General features: G+C 25.9%; 1 protein-coding gene across 1 annotated transcript; it reads left to right on the forward strand.

Moving 5' to 3' along the window:
• The first annotated feature begins 1,771 nt into the window (after positions 1–1,771).
• Positions 1,772–26,038, forward strand: LOC111630979 (semaphorin-5A-like). The gene is made up of 18 exons (XM_023375155.1): positions 1,772–2,513; positions 7,519–7,618; positions 7,699–7,807; positions 7,883–7,981; positions 9,285–9,498; positions 11,420–11,508; positions 12,731–12,930; positions 15,805–15,940; positions 17,309–17,421; positions 19,618–19,819; positions 19,923–19,999; positions 20,076–20,212; positions 22,550–22,717; positions 22,800–22,973; positions 23,044–23,418; positions 23,912–24,094; positions 25,028–25,174; positions 25,253–26,038. Exons 1-18 carry the CDS (start codon positions 2,420–2,422, stop codon positions 25,579–25,581), a joined length of 2,946 nt encoding a protein of 981 aa, XP_023230923.1. The 5' UTR covers positions 1,772–2,419; the 3' UTR covers positions 25,582–26,038.
• The last annotated feature ends 355 nt before the right edge of the window (positions 26,039–26,393 follow it).

Genomic DNA, 26,393 nt, shown 5'->3' on the forward strand with positions numbered 1-26,393 from the left:
ATAATAAATAATACCTATGTAATATATTTATTCATATATGTATATATATATACTTGCAAAAAATACACCGATTAAAAAATATTTGTTTTATGTGTATTGAAGAGTTATACTAATATTGTTTGTATGTGTAGAAGATATAGACCCAAGCTTAAAAACATTTAACTTATATGAAACTGATATAGCTACTTATAAGAGAAAAATATTTCATTAATGTTTATATTTATTATATATTTTAGATAACGATTTCATTTGCTATCTAAAGCATAAAAATCAGCATGTCCAAGATATTAAGAAGTAACGCCTCGAAGAAAATTGGTAGGCTTACGGATGAAAGTCGTTAATCCAAATGCAGTAATTTCTTCTTCATAACTTCTTTATTCGAGTTTATTATCCCTTTTGACTACTTAATTTATTTAGTGATTTATGGTTGTAAATCCGACACTTTTATTATGATTTTGTTCCGGATGGCCTTATTATATAGTCTTTCTTCTTTACTTCATTTGTCCCGATGTAATGATGTAATCTCGTGACAATATCTTACATTATAATTTCCCTACCATTTAAGAAAGAAAAGCTGTCCAATTTTCCTATAGGAAAATATATAATTTTCTATACGATTTTAAATTAAGTTCACCAAAAATGAATTTCACAAAATTTTTGAAAATAAAGTTTACTAATATTTTATTTTAATTACTCTTTCGTTTTCATTTAATTTTAGATTTCGGGTTTTTATTTAACATCTTTAAAATTTAGATTTTGAAGGAACCGTTTGGATTTATTATTTTAATTTAAAATCACTTCATATTGATAACAGTAGATTTAAATTCCTTCTAAGTGTTGCTAATAATGAAATTAGCTAGCATGTTAATCATGTAATATTTTGATGACAAAAATTATTATTAAAATTTAAATGAAAATGTGACTTAATATGCGAATTTCTAATATAAAATAAGTTTTAAATGCGGTATTTTTGTTCAATTTTCGGTCTATTCTTGTTTTCTAATTCTTTTATAATTTATTATTAAATTATTTCATATTATAATTAAAATTTTCATTTATGATTTAATTGATAATGCATCATTTTTTTGGCCACACATGAATGTATTTTTCCTTCAGAATTTATGTTCTTATTATTTCATAAAGACAAAAACGTTAACGAGTTAATAAAATGCATTTTTTCTCCTTGATCCTTGCATGGGTTTTTTAACTCACTAATTTATAATTTGTATTTAATGATTTTTTTTTATTGATGAGAAACTGTTTAAGAATAGAAATAAGATTTAATATTCATTTAAGCAATTTTCAAACATATTATGTATATGTTTTTAGTAAACGCATAAGAATTATTTTCATAAATATTAATATTTAGCAAATAATATTCCAATGTAGTGCATTCTGTTCTATTAAACTTGCATAACTGAATAGTTAACCGGGCTCCAATAATTATGGCATCCATGATCGATTACTCTCTCAACAATTGTTATCGCTAAGCAATCTTGTTCAAACAAGCTACGGTGGTTAGTTATGATATTAAATACACGAAATACTTCGGTAATGTTTTAATAGAAAACCATTTCATAGTAATGAATATTTTATTTTCAATATTGAAAATTTAGAGATGTTATTAAAATAATAATAATAATAATTTGTGTATTTTGTAAATATGTAATAAAAACTAAGTTTAATTAATACATGCTAATGGTTTTTTTTTACTGAGAGCATTTAAAACTTATTTATAAATTATGTTAGGAAGCGTGCATATTGGAAGAATAATTTTCTTTAAAAGTTATAAGGCGTTGTTAAATTATGGGTGATTTTTTAGTCCGACCCTCTCGGGAATAAAAAGTTTAGGAAGTCTCACCCAGATGGGTGTGTGCCGTTCTCTATCATCCTCCTACAGGACAATTCTCACACACTATTTTTTGATGAAATGAAAAATTAAAAAAGTGACTTGAACCGATAATTAAATAGATTGATTGGAAAACATATGCGCTCTTATATGGGTCAATTAGAGAAGATGAAAGATTGCGTGGATATGAGAATATCTTACAATAGCTTAATCAAAATTCCTTTAAAATTTTAAGAGAAAGCAAAATGAAAACTTCGTCCTTCAGTTGTCAGTGTAGTGTTGCAGTCATCGTTAATCTTTTTCATTTTTTTATTATTATTATTTTTTCGTTTAGTTAAGATTGCAGACTGGGTCACACCCAGAATTGCCCACGGAGTTCTTTGGGAACGCCGCAGTAAACATAATCTTGAATAGAGGAGTTATTCCCAAATTCTAATATCATATTTTCTTGGCAGGTGTGGGAGTCCAAACAATCCTATCATGATACCAGCGACGTCGACTTTAGGGCTTCGGCCGGTTTCATCTTTTCCAAAAACTTTTTGCTAATCTGACAACTCTCCAGCTGCTGAAATGGAGATATGTGTTGTCCTCTGTCTCTTTATTGTGTCATTATGTTCATCATGGGCAGAAGAGGTCGATGATTTTCGGCTAGTTACCTACGACGGTGAGTTATCTTTACATCTTAATAACGATTGCCGTTTCAAGGACATTAACTTAAAAAGTATTTTAATAATCAAGTGGTATATCAAGGTTTGTATATGATCACGTGTGCTAATAGAAATTACAGAGGAAAAGTGTGTTGATTCAAATCCAATATTTTTTTGACAGCATGAAAAAGTCACTATTATTGACGAAAATATAATTTGATTTGTCACTAAATAAGACAAATCAGATTACTTTTAAAAAAATATCCACTGTGAATTTCCGGTTACAATTAGAGCCAAATCTACTGTACATTTATAAGACTTATAGTTACTTAAATAATAATGATAAGTGAGAAATATTTTTATATCAAACACTATAACAAATTTGAAAAAGAAGCTGTAATTTTAATAGATCTTATTTCATTAGAAATTGCTAAGACCTGGCTATAAGGTTATCCATTAATATTGATATTTAATAAGGTAAGGATGCCGAATATGAGATACCATTTTTATTTTTGACTATAAAAAAATAACTATTACACTTGGAGCTTTACAAATTACAATTTTGAATAGGGAATTTAATATATTTAACAATATAATTGCTATTTAGTCCTAAGCATAATACATTTTTAGTTATATTAGATAAAATGAAAAAAGTCCGAAATCACGTCTTAGGTAAATGGTCTCCTATTATGAGATACTAGGGGTACCCCAGATTCTGGACAGTCTTGACCCGTCCAGATTCGATCCCGGGTCCCCCAGAGCGGTAGGCTGTCACCGTGACCTCTTGGCCATCCGGCCTTTTCTGGGGTATCCTTAGGAACACCGAATTGTTTTGATGCCTTTAAGTAACCTATTTGATTGCTCCGTACTGCATCCACGGCTCGTATCATGGCACTGTGGTGCCAGGTTTTCCTTTTAATTGGGGCCATCTAAAATATATAAAAAAAGAACTTAAACTAATACGTATACTTTCACCTCATATATGAAATGAGATATCTCATATTAGGAACCCTCATGTGTCTCATATTGGGAACACATTCAAATTTTACAAAACGGCTGCCTACTTTTTTTGCTGACAAAGAAAACAATAGTACTGCACTAATATCGTGAAATTGACCGTATAATTGATACAATGAATGTAAATTAAAAGAATTTAGCGTAATAATAACGTTGTTACATACCTCGTAAACATTTAATGTCAAAAAATTTGTTTTGTGCTTTTGTGAAAATCTGCACACCCACGATCTAACAGCACCTCTGGCCAGCGTGCACTGACACACGTTTGGAGCTATTGCCAAGACGCTTCGGAAAACACTAGAGCCAAATAATTGCCGTTAATAGTTTGGCCAAAACCTTGGTATCTCATATTTGGCGCCTATCTCATAATAGTCATCTTTATCTTATGTAATTAATTATTCCTCATATAATTTTCTTATCCCATGTAAATATTTAAAGTAGTAAATAGGTCATATATAGCTCTTATACCACATTTTATATAAATACGTCACATTTACTAGATTTATAACTTCAATTTTTGATACAAGATAGACACAAGATACATAAGGAGGTTTGTAATATTTCACAAAGATAAAAGATTTGATTCAGATAACTTTCACAGTAATGGGCCTACGCTGATGTTTTTACGTGTAAAAATAGAACCAGAACATCGTTGTAGACTTAAGTGTTGTGTTAACAGTACGTATGTGGATCTGGAATTTCTGCTTAAACAATATTATCAATATCATCTGAGTTGAGGATTTTATCATCTTTTAAAATCAATAACATATTGGCATAAGGCCAACCATGTTTTGAAATTCTGCTGCCGTTATTATAGTTATACTAATTCCCGAAATACTGTAGGCCTATGTTTTTTTCAACAGATAATTTATAATTTCCGGAAGCATCATACGGAATTTCAAGTAAAATTTGCAAATATTCTAATAACAAAAATGTATTTTACATCGAAACATAATATAATTTAATTTAAAAAAACTATTAAAAATGTAGGCCACTATCCTATGCTTTGAACGTCTTTTGATATCCAAAATACCTTTTCATTTATTAATGATTATGTAATAATAATCGCCATTACAGAAATATCAAAATAGCCAACGGATATTTGACACTTTATTATAAATTTTTATTCTTTAATCGAGTTGTGGTTCGTTATATTTCGGTCCGAAGCAATCAAGATTTCCGTTTCATAAAGAGAATACGATTTATGACATAAACATGCCACGTGATTTCAGCTTTAGCGAATGTTAGTTAACAAGACTCATATGCAAACCCGCGAATTTTTCCGAAATTTGAATAAGAACAGACGAATCTATGCAGAATTTGGAAACGGTTTGAGAAAATTGTGATTGTTTATGGAAATAAGAGCTAGAAATAAGCGAATGCCATATACAAACAGCCATCGATGATTGTTAATATATAGATAAAAATTAATCAATATTTTCTCAATATTTGAAAATTAACTGTAAACGAAAATAATTTTTTTTTGTTTTCAATGCAATATTTAATCAATAACAATATCTAGGTATCACCAGGTGATATGCTCACGTGTCTCGTGACTTGAAACCTCCTTTTATTCTTTGATCACCATCAGGAAGTACAAGTTGATTATCACGATCCTCACGAAAGACACGAATTTCTCAAATACGTCGTTTTGAAAATGTGTTTGATTATTTCAGTTTGAAATAATTTATAAATAACTCCAGATCTTTGAGATAAATTTATCATAATTTAATTCATAAGTAAATTACCTTTCTCTACGTTCCCTGGATCTTGAATATTTTTAATTTTTTGAGATGATTGCATTAAATATATAAGAGGGCTTTTTCCAGATTACACGGTAATAATTATTAACACATATATATTCCTATGAAAAAAAAAAAAGGAAAAGTCATCTAAATGTTTTTGCTAAAACTTTTCATAAAAATAAAAATAAAAAAGCGCTAAAATAGATTTATAACATTCATTTTTAAGATAATGTGAATCTGTTGAAAGAAATCAAACAAGGCAGTATTTTACTTTATTTTTTGATTTTAGCAAAATATAATTTTGCATCATTATATTACTAAATTGATAAAATACACTTTTGAATATTTATTAAATGAAAACAATGCATATACGAGGAAACGTGTATGATTAATATAGGAAAATTAAATAAAAAATAATTAAAACTCGTTATCTAACATTAATTTTTTAAATTTGAGTTTAAAAGTGTTTTAGCCGGAAACAAATTGCAATTCTCACTAATCTCAATATCACTATTATACTATTACAGTTTTGTCACAACTGTGGTACGATTTTCTTTGCATTACATATGATCTCGTGAACATTTTAAATAATGAAGATTGAGTGTGACTAAAATATCACATGGAGTCACGCAACCAGCAGTTTTAAGAATGCCAAAAGGAATAATCCAAGCGCATAATAATGTTCTTTCTTGACAGCTCCAGCATCGAGGCGGATATATTTCTGTCTCAGCTTGGATCCGAGACGAAAAATTATCGAAGAAAAAGGTGTAGCCGGTGGTTGTAGATAAGGGGTGGGCTATCTCCTGGATAGTTGAAGTTCTGACTATAAAAATACCTTGCCCCCGGCAACTGTCAAGATAACTGTGTCGGTTGTCTGTCATGGCGCCGCAATGCTCGCTCGACATCGTCCGTTCCTACTGGTTACAAATAATATACAAGACTGCAGAGTTTTTAATTTATGCAGTGCTAATCGTTATTGCTGATTAAAATATTTAACAAGGAAGTTTTTAAGTTATATTCAACTCAATTTGAATTATTTTATATTTTTTATTGCATTTTTTTAGAGGTTAAAGTATGTTTTTAATCATATAAGCGGTTTAATTTCACAAATATTAAATTTATAAAAATTAGATTTTCAGCGTATTTCCACAGAAAAACTATTTTTTTAAAATGAATCTAAATATGCCTTTAGTATTTACAACTTTAAAGATGAATAGTGTTTGTAGAACATTTTAAATTGTGAAAAATTTGCTTATTTTAAATATACTTAATTCGAAATTCTTGCATACAATTTTTAAACACAGTAGAAAATAAAATATCATTTTCATAAGATAACCATTTAAAAAACCAGAAAATGCTTTTTAAAAATGTTTCTTCATTTTTTGAAGAAGTAACCAAAACAATAATAAAATGTTAAATATGCCCTATTTTGAAAGGACAAAAAGAGAAAGATTAATTATGTGCCAAGTTTCAAAAAGAAATTAACTATGCTATTTAGGGTGTGTGATACATGGTAGGTGTCATAACCTATCTGCATGATATCTTAGTTTTTGTATTTGTATACAAATGGCTTAAGAATTCATTTATACGCTGTATTTCACATAGGAAGATTGACAATAGATTACCTGTGTAGAAAGTCTTTAAAGTTAAAATTAATATTATTTTTATGTTTACCGAACGCATTCATCTTTATTTACTTTAAGCATTAAGTTTTAAGTTAGACTTAATAATATAATCTTTTTTTTCAAATAAATTTACATATCAAAGTACAGATTATAAATGCTATCATTAGTAATATCGTAACCAGATCCGAAAGTAGGGGTCCAAGTTAAAATTTAATATGAATCGCTATGCATTTTAATAAATTTTTACTTTTAATATCTATATAATAGATTATAACAAACAAATAAATTACTCGGTAGTTAATTTCACAATTAAATTAGTTTTCCTATACTTAGCATATTTATTAACTTTTTATTCCGAAGGGAGGTCTGACTCCCTGGGTTCTTCATGATTACGCCAATGATCATTATGATATATATAAACCTATATGCTAGTAACTATAATGAATTATTTTAATAAATAAGTTTTAATTTAATATAGTTTATTTATTAAAATTTCGCGTAATATATATATACAGTAATTTTCCGATATATATGTATATACTGTATAAATTAAATTACTGTATATATATATAATTCTAGAGAATGTATTATAGTTTTAAAAAACTAATGATTATTATTATTATGTTTATTATTAGATCTTCGTAACAGTATTGATAGGTTTACTCAATCTGAAGTTGGGTCATATACTGAGCTTCTTTTTGATGTTCCGCGTTATCAACTAATTGTAGGCGCCAGGTAAAAACATTAAATGTATTATAAACGTATAAAAATTAATTTTTTATAATATAAAAACTAATTTTTAAGTATATTTTCAGAGATTATTTATTCAGGCTAAGTTTAGAAGGATTACGAAAATTGGAAGAAGCACATTGGCCTGCTGCAGAATCAACAGTCACAACTTGTAAATTAAAAGGAAAAACAAAAGTATTATTATAAAGTATTTTATATAATTATAAATTATTGATTAGATTGTTCTAATTTCATTAATTAAATATTTAGGAGGAATGCCAGAACTTTATTCGTGTCCTATTATATTTCAATAATAAAATTTTCACTTGTGGGACTAATGCATTTTCACCAGAATGTACATGGAGAGATGTAAGTTAATTTTAATATATAATTCTAAATATTTAAATAATATAATAAAACTCCTATTTTAGCCTATATTTTTCAAAATATTAAGTGAAACAAGCCGAAAATCCAGAGAAATACAGAATTGAGCAAACAAAAAACTTTTCATGGAAATTACAATTTTTATTATTATTTTATGCAAGTTTTTTAAGAAATAAAAAGTAAACATTTATGAAAGATTTCCATTTCACATAAATCTTTAGGTATATGTATTTACAGTAAATCCATACCCAAGCCATTTTCTCATAATTTGTCTAAGATCTTTGTAATCAGGGATCTAAAGTTAATTTAATTATATTTTTTAATCATGTAACCATTTTCATTTGTAGAAATTTTATTGAAAAAGAAATAAACTGAAGAATTGAAGTTTACCCAAAATTTACTCCTTTATGAACAAAATAAAATCACATATACACTATGATTAATGCTTCTTGTCTTTGTTATAAATATTATAGAAAATGTTTACGAGAACTTTACTTTTATTTAAGGACTTGTTATACCAAAGAGAAGTGCTCATAAAAACTAGGGAACAACAATCATTATTCAGATGTTTAATGTAACACAAATCTGTTTTGTGTTACAATAAACATCTGAAGTTTTTATGAGCACTTCTCTTTGTTATAATACATCCTTACATAAATGTAAAGTTCTCGTAAATATTTTCTATAATATCACATATATATTGTTTATTTGATCTATAAATACAAATGATCTGTAAATAATGAACATTTATGATCTATAAATATAGTATTTTGTGTAATTAAGATTTCATAATAAAACAGCATATTATAGAAAATTATAACCAATTGTAAAATCAGTAACATCACATGTAGTAACTTGATGTTACTCATGATTTGACAATGAGTAAGACTTGATGGTATTTAAATTTTACTGGTTAATTATTAAAATTCATTATAAAGCACTATTGATTGTGATAAAAACTGTGTAATATAAGTACAATATATAAATAATTGGAAAGAGTTTTCTCCATTAAACTACATATTCAAAATATAATTGAGAGTTATAGATGAAATTTTAATATTATTTTTATTAGTTTTAATTCAGGTCAAAAAATAAAAAATTTAAAATCATGAAAAATATAAAATTAAAATTTCATTGTATATATAAAACTTAATTATAAACTTTAAATTATAAAACTTATAGACTTAATTCTAGATGTATTAGATTTAATTTTAGAAAAAATAAATTTTTTATATTTTAAGTAAATTTAAAATTGAAAATTAAATATAATATTTTTATTTCAATGTAGATTACAGCTATTAATTCAGTAACTCAATGGGTAACAGGAATTGGAAAATGTCCCTACAGCCCAAATTATAACAGTACAGCTCTAATGACATCTCAGGGTAGTTATTACATTGCATCACCATTAGATTTTTCAGCACAAGATTATGCAATATATAGAATAATGGGCAAAGGACCCTATCTACGAACTGTGCAATATGATCCAAAATGGTTAAATAGTAAGTGCTTATGTTTTATATATATTTAAGTAGATTATCTATATATTAGTATTAATATTAGTAAATTTTTAAATTTAAATGATTTATATCTGCAAATAAATATTAATTAAAATGTTTACAGGTTATTAAAAAATAATGAAGTAACTCAATGTTGGTCAACCATAAATTTAGAACCTAAGGGTTTTTCAGTAATTGTTTGATAACTTTCTTTTAAAGATATAAATCATATCCTATGGATGCTTCAAAGTTAATCAAATTATTAATAGCTTTGACACATCGTCAATATTATTCAAGGACGTAATTTATTACATTCATACAGAAAATTTATACTAAATTTTCATATTTATTGTCAGTTAAAAGATATGTACTTCATACAGTACCAACAGATTGCTTTTCTTTTGGCATTTCATTTGAAATATGGATGAGAACTAAGTACTCCTAATGAAGACACTTTAAAGCAGGGGTCGCCAAACTTTTTTGATCGTCAACCCCCTACAACTTTTTGAAACCTCATATCAACCCCCATCAAAAAGTTTGTGTTACAACGAAACAAAAGCTGTTACTATTTTAATATATATCTTTTAATTTTACATTATTACATTTATTCTTCATATGTTAATAATAATTTTTGTAACTGACAATCCATGAGACGGATAAGCTTGATAATCCTTATCAAGATCAGCAATATTCGGTTCAAAATTTGTAAGTTTTAGTCTTTTCATTGACCTCCAATAATGTTATATCGACCCCTGTGGGTCAATATAGACTACTTTGGCAACCCCTGCTTTAATTAAAGGCTTTTACATAAAATTACTTAAAAGATTTTTGAGAAACAATGATCAATATATTAAACTTCATATTGTGATAACAAAAAATAAGGAAAATGAATTTACTTTTATAATATCTAAAGAAGTAGTTTCCAAAATTTTAAAGAAAGTTTGATATAAATTTCTGATTTTGATTCATGAAAACTAAAACCTCACAGTTCAATTAATCTGATAAGTATTAAAATGAGCCATCAAACTTTGAGTATTATATGCTCTTCACATAATCAAGTTTGTTTTTCCAATCCAAAAAAAAAAAAAAAAATATATATATATATATATATGTGTGTGTGTAGTAAACAACAACTGGACATATTCATATTATTTATCTCATTATTTAATTAGTTATTAGCCTTAATATAGGTGATAGATAATCCAGCAGATAGTAAAAGAGAGAAAGATAGAGAAAGAGAATTCTGGAGAATTTTTAGAAACAGGAAGAAGGAAGAGATAGAAAAGCTTTAAAAATTTTTTTTTTGATCTGATGGCTCTACTTGTCAATATACTTGTCAAACTGAAACAAGAATGTTCATAATTTTTTCTAGAAATGTATAACTGATTATTTTCAATAGAACTAGAAATTATATTGCAAGTATATTTCAACCACATCATTAATTAATTCATGCAAAAACTATTGTTTTCATACTTGTTTCTTATTTTAATTGAGTTTAAATTTATAAAAAAATGCTACATTTTTTTAACCATGCTCTCTAAGTATTGTGTAATAGTTTGACTTGATAATGTGAATAATTCATTTTTTGTTTATTTTAGAGCAGCTCAAGCTTTTATGATCCTCATGGATCATAAAAGGTTGAGCTTATATTTGGTAAAACTTTACATGATTCATTTACATATATGTGTAAGTGAATCATTAAATGAAATTTATATTTATATACTTTAATATAATTTTATATATATACAGTAAATAGATTTGCCTGAGAAATAGAATATAGGTAATATAATTTAATATATATTAATACAGTACTGAAGAATATGCAACTTTATTTTTAAATAATATAGGAGTCAGTAATATTTATAAAATTATCTAAAAGTCATTAATTAAAAATCAATTCTTAATTATAACTATTTTATTACAGAACCAAATTTTGTAGCATCTTTTGAAATAGGAAACTTCACATACTTTTTCTTTAGAGAACCAGCAGTAGAATTTATTAACTGTGGAAAGGTAATAAATATATGAAAAATTTATTTGATTATTGATATTTTAAATTTTATTTTTGAATTTGAGATAGTAACATTAATATCTAATCTTAAATTCAGAAATAAAATATAATAATAAATAATAGATAGCAGTGGTGCTTGCAGACTACAAAAAAGAGCATTGTACATATATTGTATAAAATATACAGTATATATACTTCATATATATACACACTGTATATTTTAATGTATTATATATATAATACTACAACTACAGTATATATATATATAGCATGTTTAAATTGCATTATTTTAAAATATCAAGCCGCACTTATTATGCTGTTTCTCATGCAGTTGCTGTAAATATAACCCACCATTTTCTCTGTCATGTTTTGATTGGAAGTAAAAAATTTATTTTTTACTTATTTTGTAAGGGTATATTTCAGGAGAGAACTTAACTAGTATGCAAACATTATCTTCTTAGATCTACTCTCACATTTTTTGATGATTATTTATGTTAGGCTTGAATTTAAATTGAGCAAGATGTTCTGGAATATAACCCTGAAGTAAATTAAGAAATACTATAATATAGTAATGAATGTCTTATGATGATAAATAAAAATTTTGCAGGATCTCTTAATTTCTATTTCATTACATTCTTTACTATTATATATTAATTTGATATTTTTATATTATTTTTAGTGTATTAAAAATAGAAAATTCAGTGACTAGAAATCATTCAAAGAAAGTTTGGCATTACTTCAGATAATATTTTATAAGGACATTCAATCTTTTAGATATGTAGACAAATAGGCTATATGCTATATGCCTAGAAAGCTAAAGTTATTTGCTTATTATGTGTATTATATTTGTTCTTGCAGATTTTCCATTTCCTTATTACACTTAAATTTTCTTCACAAGATGATCTTATTCATCAGTTCAAACAGATAACAACTAAACTATTGTATTTGATTAAGCTATATATATATTTTAAAGGATATTTTTAAATGATTAGAATATTAGAGAGTGATTAATATGTGGAAAATTATACAACAAGACAACTTCTTATTATTATGAATTTTTCTGTAAACTTAAAAAAAATGTCAGCATTCAGCAAACTTGAAACATGCTTCAATTTCAAATCAAAATGATAATAAACATATTAATGATTTATATATTTTTTTTATTAAAAAATATACTTTAAATGAACTTGTTATAATTAATGTGTATTATATTTGTTCTTGCAGATTATTTATTCTAGAATTGCACGAATTTGTACAAATGATCAAGGCGGTCAGTATATGTTAAAAGATAAATGGACTACATTTCTTAAAGCACAACTTAACTGTTCTATACCTGGCAATTATCCATTTTATTATAATGAAATTCAAAGTGTTTACTATTTAGAAAGAGAACAAATGATATATGCTACATTTAATACACCAGAGTAAGTAGGAATAAATTAATTTATAAAAAATTATATTAATGTTTCAAATTTAACTTAATATTATAACTATTTAACTATAAGAGATAAATATAATTAATATTTTTATAAAAATACATCAATAGATTCATTAGTTTTTTCTATCAAAATTAATAAAATAATTTGATTTACTAAACACAACAACTCTGTGAAGTAAGTTAGTCATAATAATTTATTTCTTCATTGTAAGAAAGAAACAGTAACAAAAATATCTATTAATTATTAATTATTTTTAAAAATTCCTGTTAATAAATTATATATTTCAATCATACATTATATTAGATGAAGCAATTATAAAATCTTATGAATTATAAATGTTTTGAATTATTTTACAAAAAAATAAACTGAATACAGTAATATAGGGTATGTTTGTAAAGTCGAACTAGTTAAACAAGAATGACATCATCGTTATTCTTATTTTGTTAAGACTTTTTGAACGATTCATTTATAACTAAATGGCTGTTTTTAAAATCGAAGATATGAATGAAGTAAATTAAGAAATACTGCAGCCTTATTTGAAATATTTTTCTTGCTTCGGGTGGATAGTTATTTCTATCATTTCACCTTTTAATTCATAGTTTAAACACTTGAGTAGATTTAGTAACATTGATATTGTTGGCGCCATTTCTTAACAAACTGAACTAACTCTTTACTTTGTGAACTTTGTTAGAGTTTCATTCAAAATATCATCACTGCAGAGCATGTGCACTGAGCAAGACTACTACTTTTAAAACGATTCATTACTAATGCGTTTAACTCGTTTGACTTTACAAACATACCCATACTGTCATATAAATATATTTTAAACATTATTTTAAGTTGTTTCTTTAACAATTACAGAATTTAAGTTGTAAATTTACAATTGTTTTTTTAAAAATATTTTTTAAGTTATAATATATACAATAATTTCTTAAGAGTACAGTTTTTTAATTAAAGGAAAAGTAATAAAAACTTGATTATTGGTTGATCCTAAAATTAATTTAGGTAATTTATTATGCTGCTTTTTGTTTATGTACTTAAACAAATTTATTATGCTGCTTTTTGTTTATCATTTCATAAAATGTAAATATTTAACTAATTAAATTTCTGAAACTAGTTTGTAAATATCTGAAAATTACAGAGAAGTTTTAAACAAATCATTGTTAAGAAAATGTGCAAAATCAAAAAATTTGTTAAATTACAGAATACAGATGCTTTTATATTTAAAGCTTTTTCAAGTTATATTCCACAATAACAAAAACAAAAAAAGGATTATATCTTTATTTGTAGTAAGCAAAAGTTTAACATTTTCAACTTGTTATTTACTCATGTCTTTATTCCTTTGATAAGTCTTTATTTGAAAGAACTTATGCTCCATTCTAGGTCTAAAATGTTCCTCTTATTCAATATAATGGCATAATTAATTATAGAACTATTACTAATCATATGTTGTTGTTAACACATTAAAAGGAGCACAAAACATATTTTTATAATGGATAGTGGGCTAGAAAACTATTGAAGATACAGTAGAAACTATGATTGTATGAGGTAATGTGGACTGATACATGGGCAGCCACAGAAAATTTTCCAGGGGGCAGGCAAAACTTGAAGAAAAATATTTAATAAATTTTATATAATTAATTTTTTTCACAAGTAGAGAATAGAATGCAGTATTGAATCAATGCATTTAGTGGTCAAGAGTGTAAGATTACATATCTCAATCAGTTTTATGATTATAATTTGTGGATTTTTTACTTAATCTCAGAGAAGGGCAAGTGCCCTGTTTGCCCCTCTCTGCAAATGCCCATGTTCAGATAACTGAAAACTCAGATAAAACAGACAATCACAGCCATTTCAGGTTAAAAATTATGAATATAAAAGATTTATATAGTATATCACCTTTAACCCTCTTTTTTTATACCTTAGTGAATTTATTCATATATAAGAACAATTTTTACATCATTTATTATACAGCTAATACAGGTATACCTCGCCTTACGTCTGTAATTGGTTCCAGGAGAACGACTTAAGTTGAAAAACGACGTAAGTCGAATTTACTTGTTTCCGAATCTACTTGTCACTAGGCTAAACCATAAATTACCAATTCTGGTTTTATTTATTAATGCATCTTTAATAATATATGGTTAATAAGGATCTATTTTAAGCTTACGAACAAATAAATTTTAGTTTTTAATATAGTACAGAAAAACATAATTTAAATTTACGAATGCATGTACTGAAAATACAGTACATACTTGTAAATGTACATATTTTAATATGATTTTATGTGCTTTAAACATTTTTATAGTGATATTACGACTACAATATTTGTGGCGGACAGACGTAAAGTCAAATAAAATGACTTAAACTTGACTTTTATTTTTCCATATACTTTTTTGACAAACGACGTATAATCGGGAACGACGTAACTCGAGGTATACCTGTATATACAATAAGAATAAAAATGTGTATTATTGTAGTTATTTTAATACGAAAGGTTTGTTTCATGTTGAAGTTAGATAATAAAATGTAACAGAAACAAATCATTTTGTAATATGTGTTATCATTTTAAACTTTTTTTTTTATGTTTTCTTTTTTGTGTTTTCATTTTAAACTTTCTAATTACCATAATCTTTAAAACAGAATGATTGACTTTTGGACAGTTATTTTTTGAATACAGTACACAAAAAATACTTCTAATTAGTAAGCCCTTACATTGTTAATTTTGTAAGACAATAAGTGATTGAGTTTGTTTTTAATTAAATTCTTTACACTTTGATCATAAAACATATAAACAAAAAAATATAAATTGCATATTATGAAAATTTTTCTTAAAATTAATTAAACTGTATTTTACAGTAATAGCATATATGGATCTGCAGTTTGTTCTTTCAACATGTCATCTATTCATAATTCTTTCAATGGACCTTTTAAACATCAAACAAATCCTAAATCAACATGGGAGAAACATCCAAATTCTCATAAACATTTTCAGGTAATATTTAAAATAAGACAAAATTTAATGTTTAATATAATTTATATACTCTAAACGTGATCTGTATGATATTACATTTCATATAGTTTTGACTTTACATAGTCAAACAAATGCAAGTGTATTTCATTTACATGATAAAAAATTTGATTTTGCAAATATGAAATTATTTTTAGCATTATACATTAAATAACATACTTATTAATAATAATGACATCTAAATGCATTTTTGAATAAGCTTACAATTTATTTTTTCCAATAATTATAATGATAATGACTTGCTTATTAATTTTGTTAGTGACGATTTAATTTATGTTTAACTAGTTTTAACTACTACTATTGAGAAAATATTCTGGTTTATTGATGCTAAAGTAGCTTTATATTCTTAATGTTACTGTTGTTTTAGTTGTGATAGTTGTTAATGCTTCAGCTTTAATTTACTAATCATTAATAACATTTTTACTAATACTTGTTATTTATGGTTCAGATTTTATTCAAATTTAGAAATTTATTATAATATTTTTTCAATCTGAATTTAATGAATGATAGAAAATTAAAATTTCATAAATGTAATTACTAACCTAAATATATCTAAATTCAGTTTCATTTCTTTTAATTTTATTATTATATTATAAATAGTTTATCTTAAATAAAGCCAATATATTTATCTTTAGTATCAGTCTCTCTATATTATATTATTATTAATTAAAGTGTTGTTATCTCTGTGGCATACCCAGAGGGGAGCCAAGAGGTCTGGAACCCTCCAAAAGAAGAGAGGAAAACCTGAAAATTTTCCTAATTAAATTTCATTTTTATAATGTGTTGTGTTGTCTATTTCTATATTACTTACAAATTAGTAGTCACTTAAGGTGGGAATTTTATTGAATTTACATCAAAATATTTTTTATCTGTCCAACTAGGCTTCCCTCAAGATTAAATCCTGAGAGTGTCATTGAGTAATCTGATGCATATTTTAGTCAAATAACAAATACTATATATCTATTGAATTTAATTGAATCTATTGAGTTTGTCATACCTAACTTTATGACTAAATCAAATTTTGTAATTAATAAATGTTGTATATCCAAATAAAACAAACGATGTAAATTTTAAAATAATGGCAAGTTTTTTAGGAATTTACCTCATAACATAAATAAAAATTATATAAAGATAGAAACGTTATTCTATATAATATTGTAATATTGAAGTACTTATCTATCATATAAATTGAGAGATGAGTGTATTTATTTTATTTGATATTTACTTAAATACAGATTTTAATGAATATTATTATTTTATTTAAAACTTACATAATTTTTTTAATAAGTTAAATTGTGAAACTTAAAATATTGATTATTTTTCTAATTTCAGTGTAATGTGCAAAGTGATCCTCAACATTTACTAGATTCTGAAAGATTTCAATTAATGGATCAAGCTGTACAGTCAAGTACAATTAAGCCACTTTTTTCATCAGAATTAGAAAGGTCTGTTCTTAAGTATCCATACAATGATGTTTTGTATGAATGAATTCATGTAATAATTAGTAAATATTAATGATAATTAAAAATCAAATACATATCATTCAAAAAATGATTTTCAAAATCATTTAAATAATCAAAATAATTTTCAAGTCAGTTTTTTAAAATTATAAAAATGTAAATTAATTAAGAATCAAATCTGGAATAAATTTAATAAGTTAAATTACAAATATTAAAATGGAATATCTAGTTTTTTACATTAAAAATGAACAAACTGTATAATATTTTCAAGAAATTTCCATTTGGTTATAGCATACTTAGTTTGAAAATTTATTTAGACAGATTTAAAAAGATGGTTTAAGGAAAGTGTACTATACTTCTCAATATTAAAGTGAATGAAAAATGGATTGTTAACAAATAACGTAATATAAATATAATATAACCTATAAATTACCACTGTCGTCTGTCTGTCTGTTTGTCTTTCTTAATCTTGAGAACAGAGTTAGATAGATGAAATCCGACACAACATATGGAAACCTTAGGGGCAGGTGGCCCTGATTAACTGTATATGAACTTCCAATACAAACTGGAAGTCATGTTATTTTAATTCAAAAATTTTTCTCCTGAAAGGTGTTAGATAGATGACTGTCATGACTCTATTTTAACAGGAAAAGTATGATTTACAGGAACAAGCCACTACTAATTTGAGGTGGAGAGCATATATTTTAAATTAAATAAATTAAAAAGATGATTAAAAGTTACAGCCTGGCATTGTGACAAAGTCACAATAAATAATTGCTCATTTTTCTTTTATAAAAGTGTATTAATATATTTTTATAAAATTATATTACAAAACATAGTTACACATTTATTACATGATAATGACATTTCAGATTACCAAACTTTTTAGTAAAGATACTAAGGCATTATAATTAGACAGTAGTATTTATCTTTCACCCTAACAAAAAAGTATTCCATTTCCATTCATTAAGAAAATCAAAATTGAAATTGTGTAGGATACAACAAAGCAATATCTAAAATAATATAACCCAGCTATGACTATTGATATAAAGAACATATTCCACTTCCTTGTGTTCAGTCTGCATGTACTGTTTTCATTATGCAATCAAAAATAAAGAAAGATAATAATAATAAAATAATGCATTATTTTATTGAGCATAGCATTACCAATCCATAATGATAGTTAAAAAAATTTGTGGAAAATATAGAATTATTATTCATGTGGAAATTATAAATGTTTTTTGAAATTTAATAAGCTACATTAGCTACAAAATCAAACCATGATCAACTTGTTAGTCAGACTTGATTTAAGAAGTGTTTCATATCTTGTGCAGTACCTTTCTACTATTACTACTATAATTCTTGATAATTATACTTTGTCTGATAATTTGATCGATTTTATGTATAAAATTGATCCTTAAAAATTAGATATCACTCTATAAAGTGATGCAAAGACGTATTTTGATACAATAAATTCACATTTTCTCACTTAAAGTATACAGATTTTTATCATCAAAAAATACCTGCATTGCTTAGTTAACTTTAATCTAGTATAAATAAAAGTTTTGAATGCATATCAGTTTGTTATAATCATGATATGATACATTCATTAGCTTGTATTATTATCTAAAGAAACTTTCAAACTAATGAAGATATCTTCCTAAAAGTTGATCTTGTTTTACTTTTTATCTCTTTGTACTTATTTATTCTGTTTTAATATAAAATACTTTGCTTTGTATATTTTTATATTTAATATAATGTGTATGCTATAGAATTTTAAAAAATGTATTTCTTTAAAACATTTTTTTCTTATTTAACCTTTTTGAAATTCTCTGATTATTTTTGAATGTATGTACTGTAATTTACTGAAACTAACTATTAAAGATGGAAGTGTTAGTTTGAATTAACTTGTAAATATAAAAAAAAACATGTTTAAATGTTTAAATAACATTCCTGTTATAATTACAAATATTGAAAGTTTAATAAATGTATTAATATAAATTTATAAACTACTGATACTGAGTTAGGTTTGAAAACTATAAATTAATCTTTATTTGAAATTTAATGCTTTTAAAAATAGTATTTAATAACTTAAACATACATTTTTGATAATTTAAATTTCATTTCTGTTTTGTTTTGATAGTACATAATAATTTTCAATTTATTAAATTGTTATTTCAGATTAAGCCATATCGTCGTAGATGTTGTTCCAACTAAACATCATGATGGTATTCATGTAATTTTTGTGGCCAATATTCAAGGAATAATAAAAAAGTTAGTAGTAGTTCCAAATACACAAGAGGCTTGTTTAGTGGAAAAAATACAATTATTTCCAAAAAATCATCGTCAGCATATTTATGTGCTGAAACTCTTAAGAGACACTGTAAGCAAAAATTAATTTATTATTATTATTATATTAATTCATTAAATATTAGTTTTAAAATTTTAAATGTTTTAGATCTACATTAGTATGTACTTAATTACAGAGTTCATTATATATTGGTACTGATAATGCTGTATTAAGAATACCACTTCATAGATGTGAACGATTTCGAACAAGGAGGTAAAATCTTTTAATAAATGCTATTAGACACAGAATATATTTAATTTTTACTTTATAAATAAATTTCATATTTCAGTGAATGTCTCAATGCTATGGATCCTTATTGTGGATGGAATGAATATCAGCTGGCTTGTACAACTGCACCAAATCGTAATCCTCTCAGTGCATTTTGGGAACAAGATGCTACAACTTGTCCACGAATAAATAGACCTGGTAAAAAAAAAAATAAGTTTTTAATTAAATTAAGCTTAATAATTGAAAGATATATTATGAAATATAACACTAGTATTATGTATTAATAATTTGTATTGATTTTATTAACTCAAACAAAATAAATATAAAAGCAAAAATTTAATGATTATAACATTATTTCTTAATAAAATTTTGTTACTCTCAATACCAATTTTAACATTTTAACAATATAACTACAGTTTCTTCTATGTTTCTTTATAAATCAAGACAGTAAGAATGGAATTATGTAATCAAATATATGAATTATTATAGAGTCATCTGTATCACTAAATACATTTTAATGCAGTATTACATCAAAACTGACTGCATTATTTTTTTTAAAGTTTTTCCAAGTAACTGAAAGGCATTCTGCTAACCTTTTAATGATTTTTTTCTTATCTGAAGAAAACAACAGGAATATAGACTAGTTTTAATTAATAGAAAATTTTTAATAATAAGCTAATGATAACTATATTCATATTATTTTTTTTTAAATATTTTACCTAATTTATATGTTCTTTATTAATATCTATATTTAGATTATATGAATTCTAATGCTTTTCAATTTCATTTCATTTATCAAATATCATCTTATATTCTAAAAATGAACTACTGTATATTACACTTTGTTATACATGACTAGTTAACAATTTTTAAGATTTTAAACGATTAATTCAATAAAAAGTAAATAATTTTTAAATGATTTATAATTTCCATAACTGAAATTCTTTCATATGTATTTTATTATACTAAACTTTTTGATTGATAAATGTTGCTTATTAATGTATACATTTATAATGAATAATATCTAACAATATGTTCCAGTTACTTCAAAACCTGTTTTGTTCAATTTTTTGACTTTATTTGCAAAAATTCATTGAAAAAATCAAAAATAAGTAAAAGTTTAAAGTTTTGTTTGCAATATATTATTACTTTTAAAAATAATCATAAATAAAATACCTCAACAGCATGTGAAGGGATGGAATGAAATTGACTCATTCTGTATGTATAGTCTCAAAAAATGTATTTTTTTGTAAAAATATTACTTTTATTGATTAATGTATTGATACATTACTAAGAGTAATTGCACCTTATAGCTTCATGGAGAACCCAAGGAAATTTGAACTAGGGTGTCCCCTATACATGCTGACTTCAGATATTTTTCTTGGGGGAATTTTTTGGGGAAAATATTTTCTTATAAATTATTTATAAGAATTTATTATAAAATATTTTCTTATAATTATTAGTTTGGGGACCCTAGGCAATTGCCCCTTTTGCCTATAGGATAACATGCCACTAAGAGCCAGGTGCCTTTAAATCACAATATATGTGCATACATAAAATGACTGAAATGTGCATTATGAAATAAAACGCCAGTAATATATAATAAAATTTGTAGGATAAAATGCATACAATCAAAGTCCTACTTTTGGAATCAAACTGATCAAAGTTTAGTTCCAAAAGTAGGCTATATTTATCCCTAGTTTCCCTAGTCCTATAGTTATATCACTGGTTTAAAGTAGTCGTATATTTCTGTTTATAACCCTGTACAAATGATGAGAAATGGGTAAACGCTTTTATTAAGTTATTAGCTAATTATAGATTAGTGTGGAAGTTGATAGTAGGCCTAATGTCTCCTTCCTAACTGATATCATAAACTCTACTGAAATAAGTTTCAGTGTGACTAGAACTTGCCTGTGATCAATTGCTATTTATGGCTCATTTTGATACTTCACATTGCACTGATGTAAGGATGATTCAACACACTGAGACACTTGAAATTTTTTTTTTAGCAGGAAATGATTTGTTGCATACATTACAATAGTGAATTTTTTAATATGTTTTATGTCTTGTATACAAATTCCTATGCATACATTCTTACCAATTCAGCATTAGTTTTGCTGTTTTACCCATATTGTTGGTTGAATCGAACTCAATATAATGGAATATTTTCTGTACATGCTTCATATGTAGAAGTTTGACTACTCATAAGAGAAATTACTGCTCTTATATTTAAATAAACATTATATTTACACGATGTTTTGAAAGATTTAGATTTAACATTATTAAATTAATAAATATAACATTTATAATAGTTTAATTCAGTTATTCAAAGGATTTTGAGAACTTGAAAAAAACGAAAGATTTTCTTGGCTACGCAAAAATATGTTCGTTTGTGGGACTTTAAAAGAATGCCAGTTAGTTCAAATTTAAAATATTTGAACTTTATGCACTTATCTTTAATTGGCTGGAAAAGTATATAAGGAAAAAACATACACGTGTATATAATCTGATTCTTATACATTACATTTATTTTAGTTGATGGTGCTTGGAGTTCTTGGTCTAATTGGTTTGAATGTTCTCAAATTGGAAAAAACTCACCAGGAGACAAATGCTTATGTCGACAAAGATATTGCAATAGTCCCAAGCCAATAAATGGTGGAAAAGATTGTGATGGAGATGGACTTCAAGTATCTAATTGTACACGTAAGTTTTATTTTTTTAATATAATAATGCTTAAAAATATTAATTGAAACTTTATTTTTATAACACTTTTCTTTAAAATTAGAAAATGGACAATGGACAGAATGGTCATCGTGGTCTGCATGTTCACAAACTTGTGGTTTATCAGTGAAAACAAGACGACGAACTTGTGGAAACCCTGCTCCAAAATATGGTGGTAGAGTTTGTTTAGGTCCAGAACGAGATGAAATTTATTGTACAACAAATCCACCTTGTCCAGGTACATATAAATATTACTATTATTAATTGAATTTCAATTTATAACGTATAACATATGCAATTTTTTCTAGTTCCTTCATTACCTCCAATAGATGGACATTGGTCAGAATGGGGTGCTTGGGATGAATGTAGTAGCATTTGTGGTGGTGGAATTCAAACTCGTCGAAGGAGATGTAATAATCCATCACCACAAAATGGTGGGCAAGAATGTTTTGGATGCCATCAAGATTTTAAATATTGTAATATGCATAAATGTGCAGAATCAAGAAAATCCACAGGGTGGACTCCTTGGTTAAAAGTGAATTACACAAAAGATGGGTTTTTTGAGCAAAGATTTCGATTTACATGTCGGGCAAATGTGCCTAATGAAAGTATGATTCGTATTGGACACATGAAAAAAGAAGAAAGGTTTTGTTTAGAAGGCAGTCAGAATTGTTTAGATGCAGGTAAGCTTTATATGATTTGTAGAAATTATTTAAAGAATAGAATGTATTTTATACATATTGTATAAAATGTTAGAAAAGTAGAAAGTGTATGGCTATGTTGTGCATAGACATGGTGCCCTGATGCAATGCATCACTTGCATCTCAGTTGATGTTGACCTGGCTATAATTATGCTACTTATTATCAGTCCAATTACATAATTTGACCCAAACGTGATATCCTATCTTTATCTTTAGACCAAGTTACGTAATTAGATGGTTAATAATTTATCACTGTAAATAATTTGGCTGTGGCTATAATGCTTTTATAATAAATATAAAATGCAACTATAAATGACATGTGTCGTCTTATATTTAATATTTCTTTTATTTAGAATATTTAAAAAATCTAAGCTAAATGAATTTAAAGTAATTTTCTGTATAATTTAATATCTTATATTTCAAACATATTTTATTTTATGCATATAAATATTTATTATTCATTAACTATTTATAGCATTTGTTAATATTGATGGAGAATGGTCTGAATGGTCATCCTGGTCTAGATGTTCAGTTTCTTGTGGAGGAGGAGTTCAAAAAAGAGAGAGATTTTGTGATAATCCCCGACCGACAGGAACTGGCTCTAATTGTTCGGGACATAGTCGTGCAGAAAGAACTTGTAATACTAATCCTTGTACAGGTGAGTAAATTTTAAAATTCTTCTATATAAAATCTATAAGCATATATTTAAATTAATTTCTATTTTAAAACTTCATTAACGAATTGCAAACTTTCCTGACAAAAAATTGAAAATTGTGATAGCCTCATCTGTTACAATATTTTATATTATTAATTAATATAAAATGGAAAAAAAGCTTATTTTTGAGGGTAGAGGATTTTTATTAAAAAATTGTAAATGCTAATAATGAATAAAATCTTCATTAAGTCTGATCCCACTCCAGATATGACACATGACTCCTCGACCTTTAACCACCAAAATTTAAAGCATCAACGCCCCTAATATACAAACCTGCAAAAATTTTAGGAAATTTTATACAAAAACATATTAGTTATTAAGCTCCAAAGTGAGTGAACAAACTCGTTCCCCTCCATATGCACACCTATATATAGCCTATAAACCGCCCTCGACATACTATTCCTCTGTTATATAACAGCCGAGAAAGTAATAACAAGTATAATCAGTCTCATGTATAAATGATTCAGGCGATTCAGTGTGTTGTTATGGCTATACCAAACAATAAACCATTTTAAATTTAAATTGTTTTCAATAGATATAAATTGCTATTTTAGTCTTCACACAAAATAAAAAGAAGTAAAAGTATTTACATATCGTTTACATAATACTATTTATTTTTCATTTTTGTCTGAAGACAAATAAAAACAATATCTATACCTGAAGTTCCAAATCAGGAGTCTATTAAGATTTAATAATTAAAGAAAATCGAGGACTAGAAGAATAATCAAGATTTGTTTTAATAAACAGATCTTGAATTACTCCTATACATTTATGTAAATGCTTTATTTTGTTTGTTCATATTTATTTATCTTCTCATAATTTTGTGTTTATTAAAATATGAAAAAAAAAATTTTAAATATTCCATGAATATCATAGATGGATGGGAAGAATGGTCAATTTGGTCATTATGTGACCAGAATCTTGAACAACATCGAAGACGGAAATGCTTATTGCCATCTCCAAGTCCAGTCCATTGCCAGGGTCCAAATAGAGAAACTAGAATTTGTCTTCCAAGTCAAGCAGGTAATATAAAACAAAAATGATATTCAATATAATTTGATTTTTTAATTATAGTCATTAATCAATAAATATATTTTGTAGATATAATTATGCAAGGACAAAGCAAAGCATTACAAGACGACGGTATTCATGCCGAACATGTCATTGCTGCATGCTTCTGTAGTTTCTTCTTAGGATTTTTAGTGGCAGCAGTTGCAGTTTATCAGTATATGAAACGAAATTATTTTGTGCATCATCCGAGACTCGCATCGAGAATGATCCAAGTTAAACCAAACACTTACGTTTCAGAAATAGAATGGAAAAACAATCTTACACCTAATGGATCTCCTGGAAAATTTCCTCTGAGAGAAGCGTCAATCAAAAGAAATGGACAACTCAGGGCTCAAATAGATTCCGACCACAATTTTTGAACTTATGTGAAACGTTTTGTGCCAGGAATTCTGCTTTACTTAGACGAGTAGCCCTTTTTTTTGTCATCTCTTCATCAAATGATCAAGACTGCAATTACAAATTGTATATAAAATGTTACATTTATACTATTTTAAAGGCTTGTTTATAAAAATATTTGTTGTTTTTGTCATAAAATTTATATACAGCAAAAAGGATAATTCAAATTATGATTTGAAATAGTGAAATGTGTGCCATATTTGTAAATTTTGACACAAAGAGAATATATTGAATCGATTGGTAAGTTTTATTTCTTTATATGAAAAAATATTGTTTTATGATATTTGTATATAATGGTTTTTCGAACGGATGTACAGTATTGCGTCTAACGTGTATAGCTTAGTACCAAATTGTGATATTAACAATTGTAGTTGGCAAACATGGTACTTAAGAATCTATTCTGATCGTTTTGTTAATTAACATCGAACAATTCGGATCATAACATTATCATCAAAAATGTGGATATTCTCATTTTTTTCAACTGTTAACTTTTAAATATTTTTTATGACATTTCTACGATTCATGGACTTTTATCGACGTTTCAACGAAAGCATATAATCAAAACAATCATATAAGTGACTGATGTAAATAGTAGCCCGTGCCAACACAAAAAACAATAATAAAATGAAAAAGACAGGCACTCTGCTGCATCTCATTCTGAAAAAAAAAATGAATTTCTATAAAAAATAATTTGTGGATTCCAAATTTTAATTCTTCGTAACTAAAATTCATAAAGTTTTAGGTAAGAAAAGTTGATCTTTTTTTTTTTGAATGA

This window comes from Centruroides sculpturatus, unplaced genomic scaffold (assembly GCF_000671375.1).
Source record: "Centruroides sculpturatus isolate CEXI.00-Female unplaced genomic scaffold, Cexi_2.0 scaffold564, whole genome shotgun sequence".
Lineage (NCBI taxonomy): Eukaryota > Metazoa > Arthropoda > Arachnida > Scorpiones > Buthidae > Centruroides > Centruroides sculpturatus.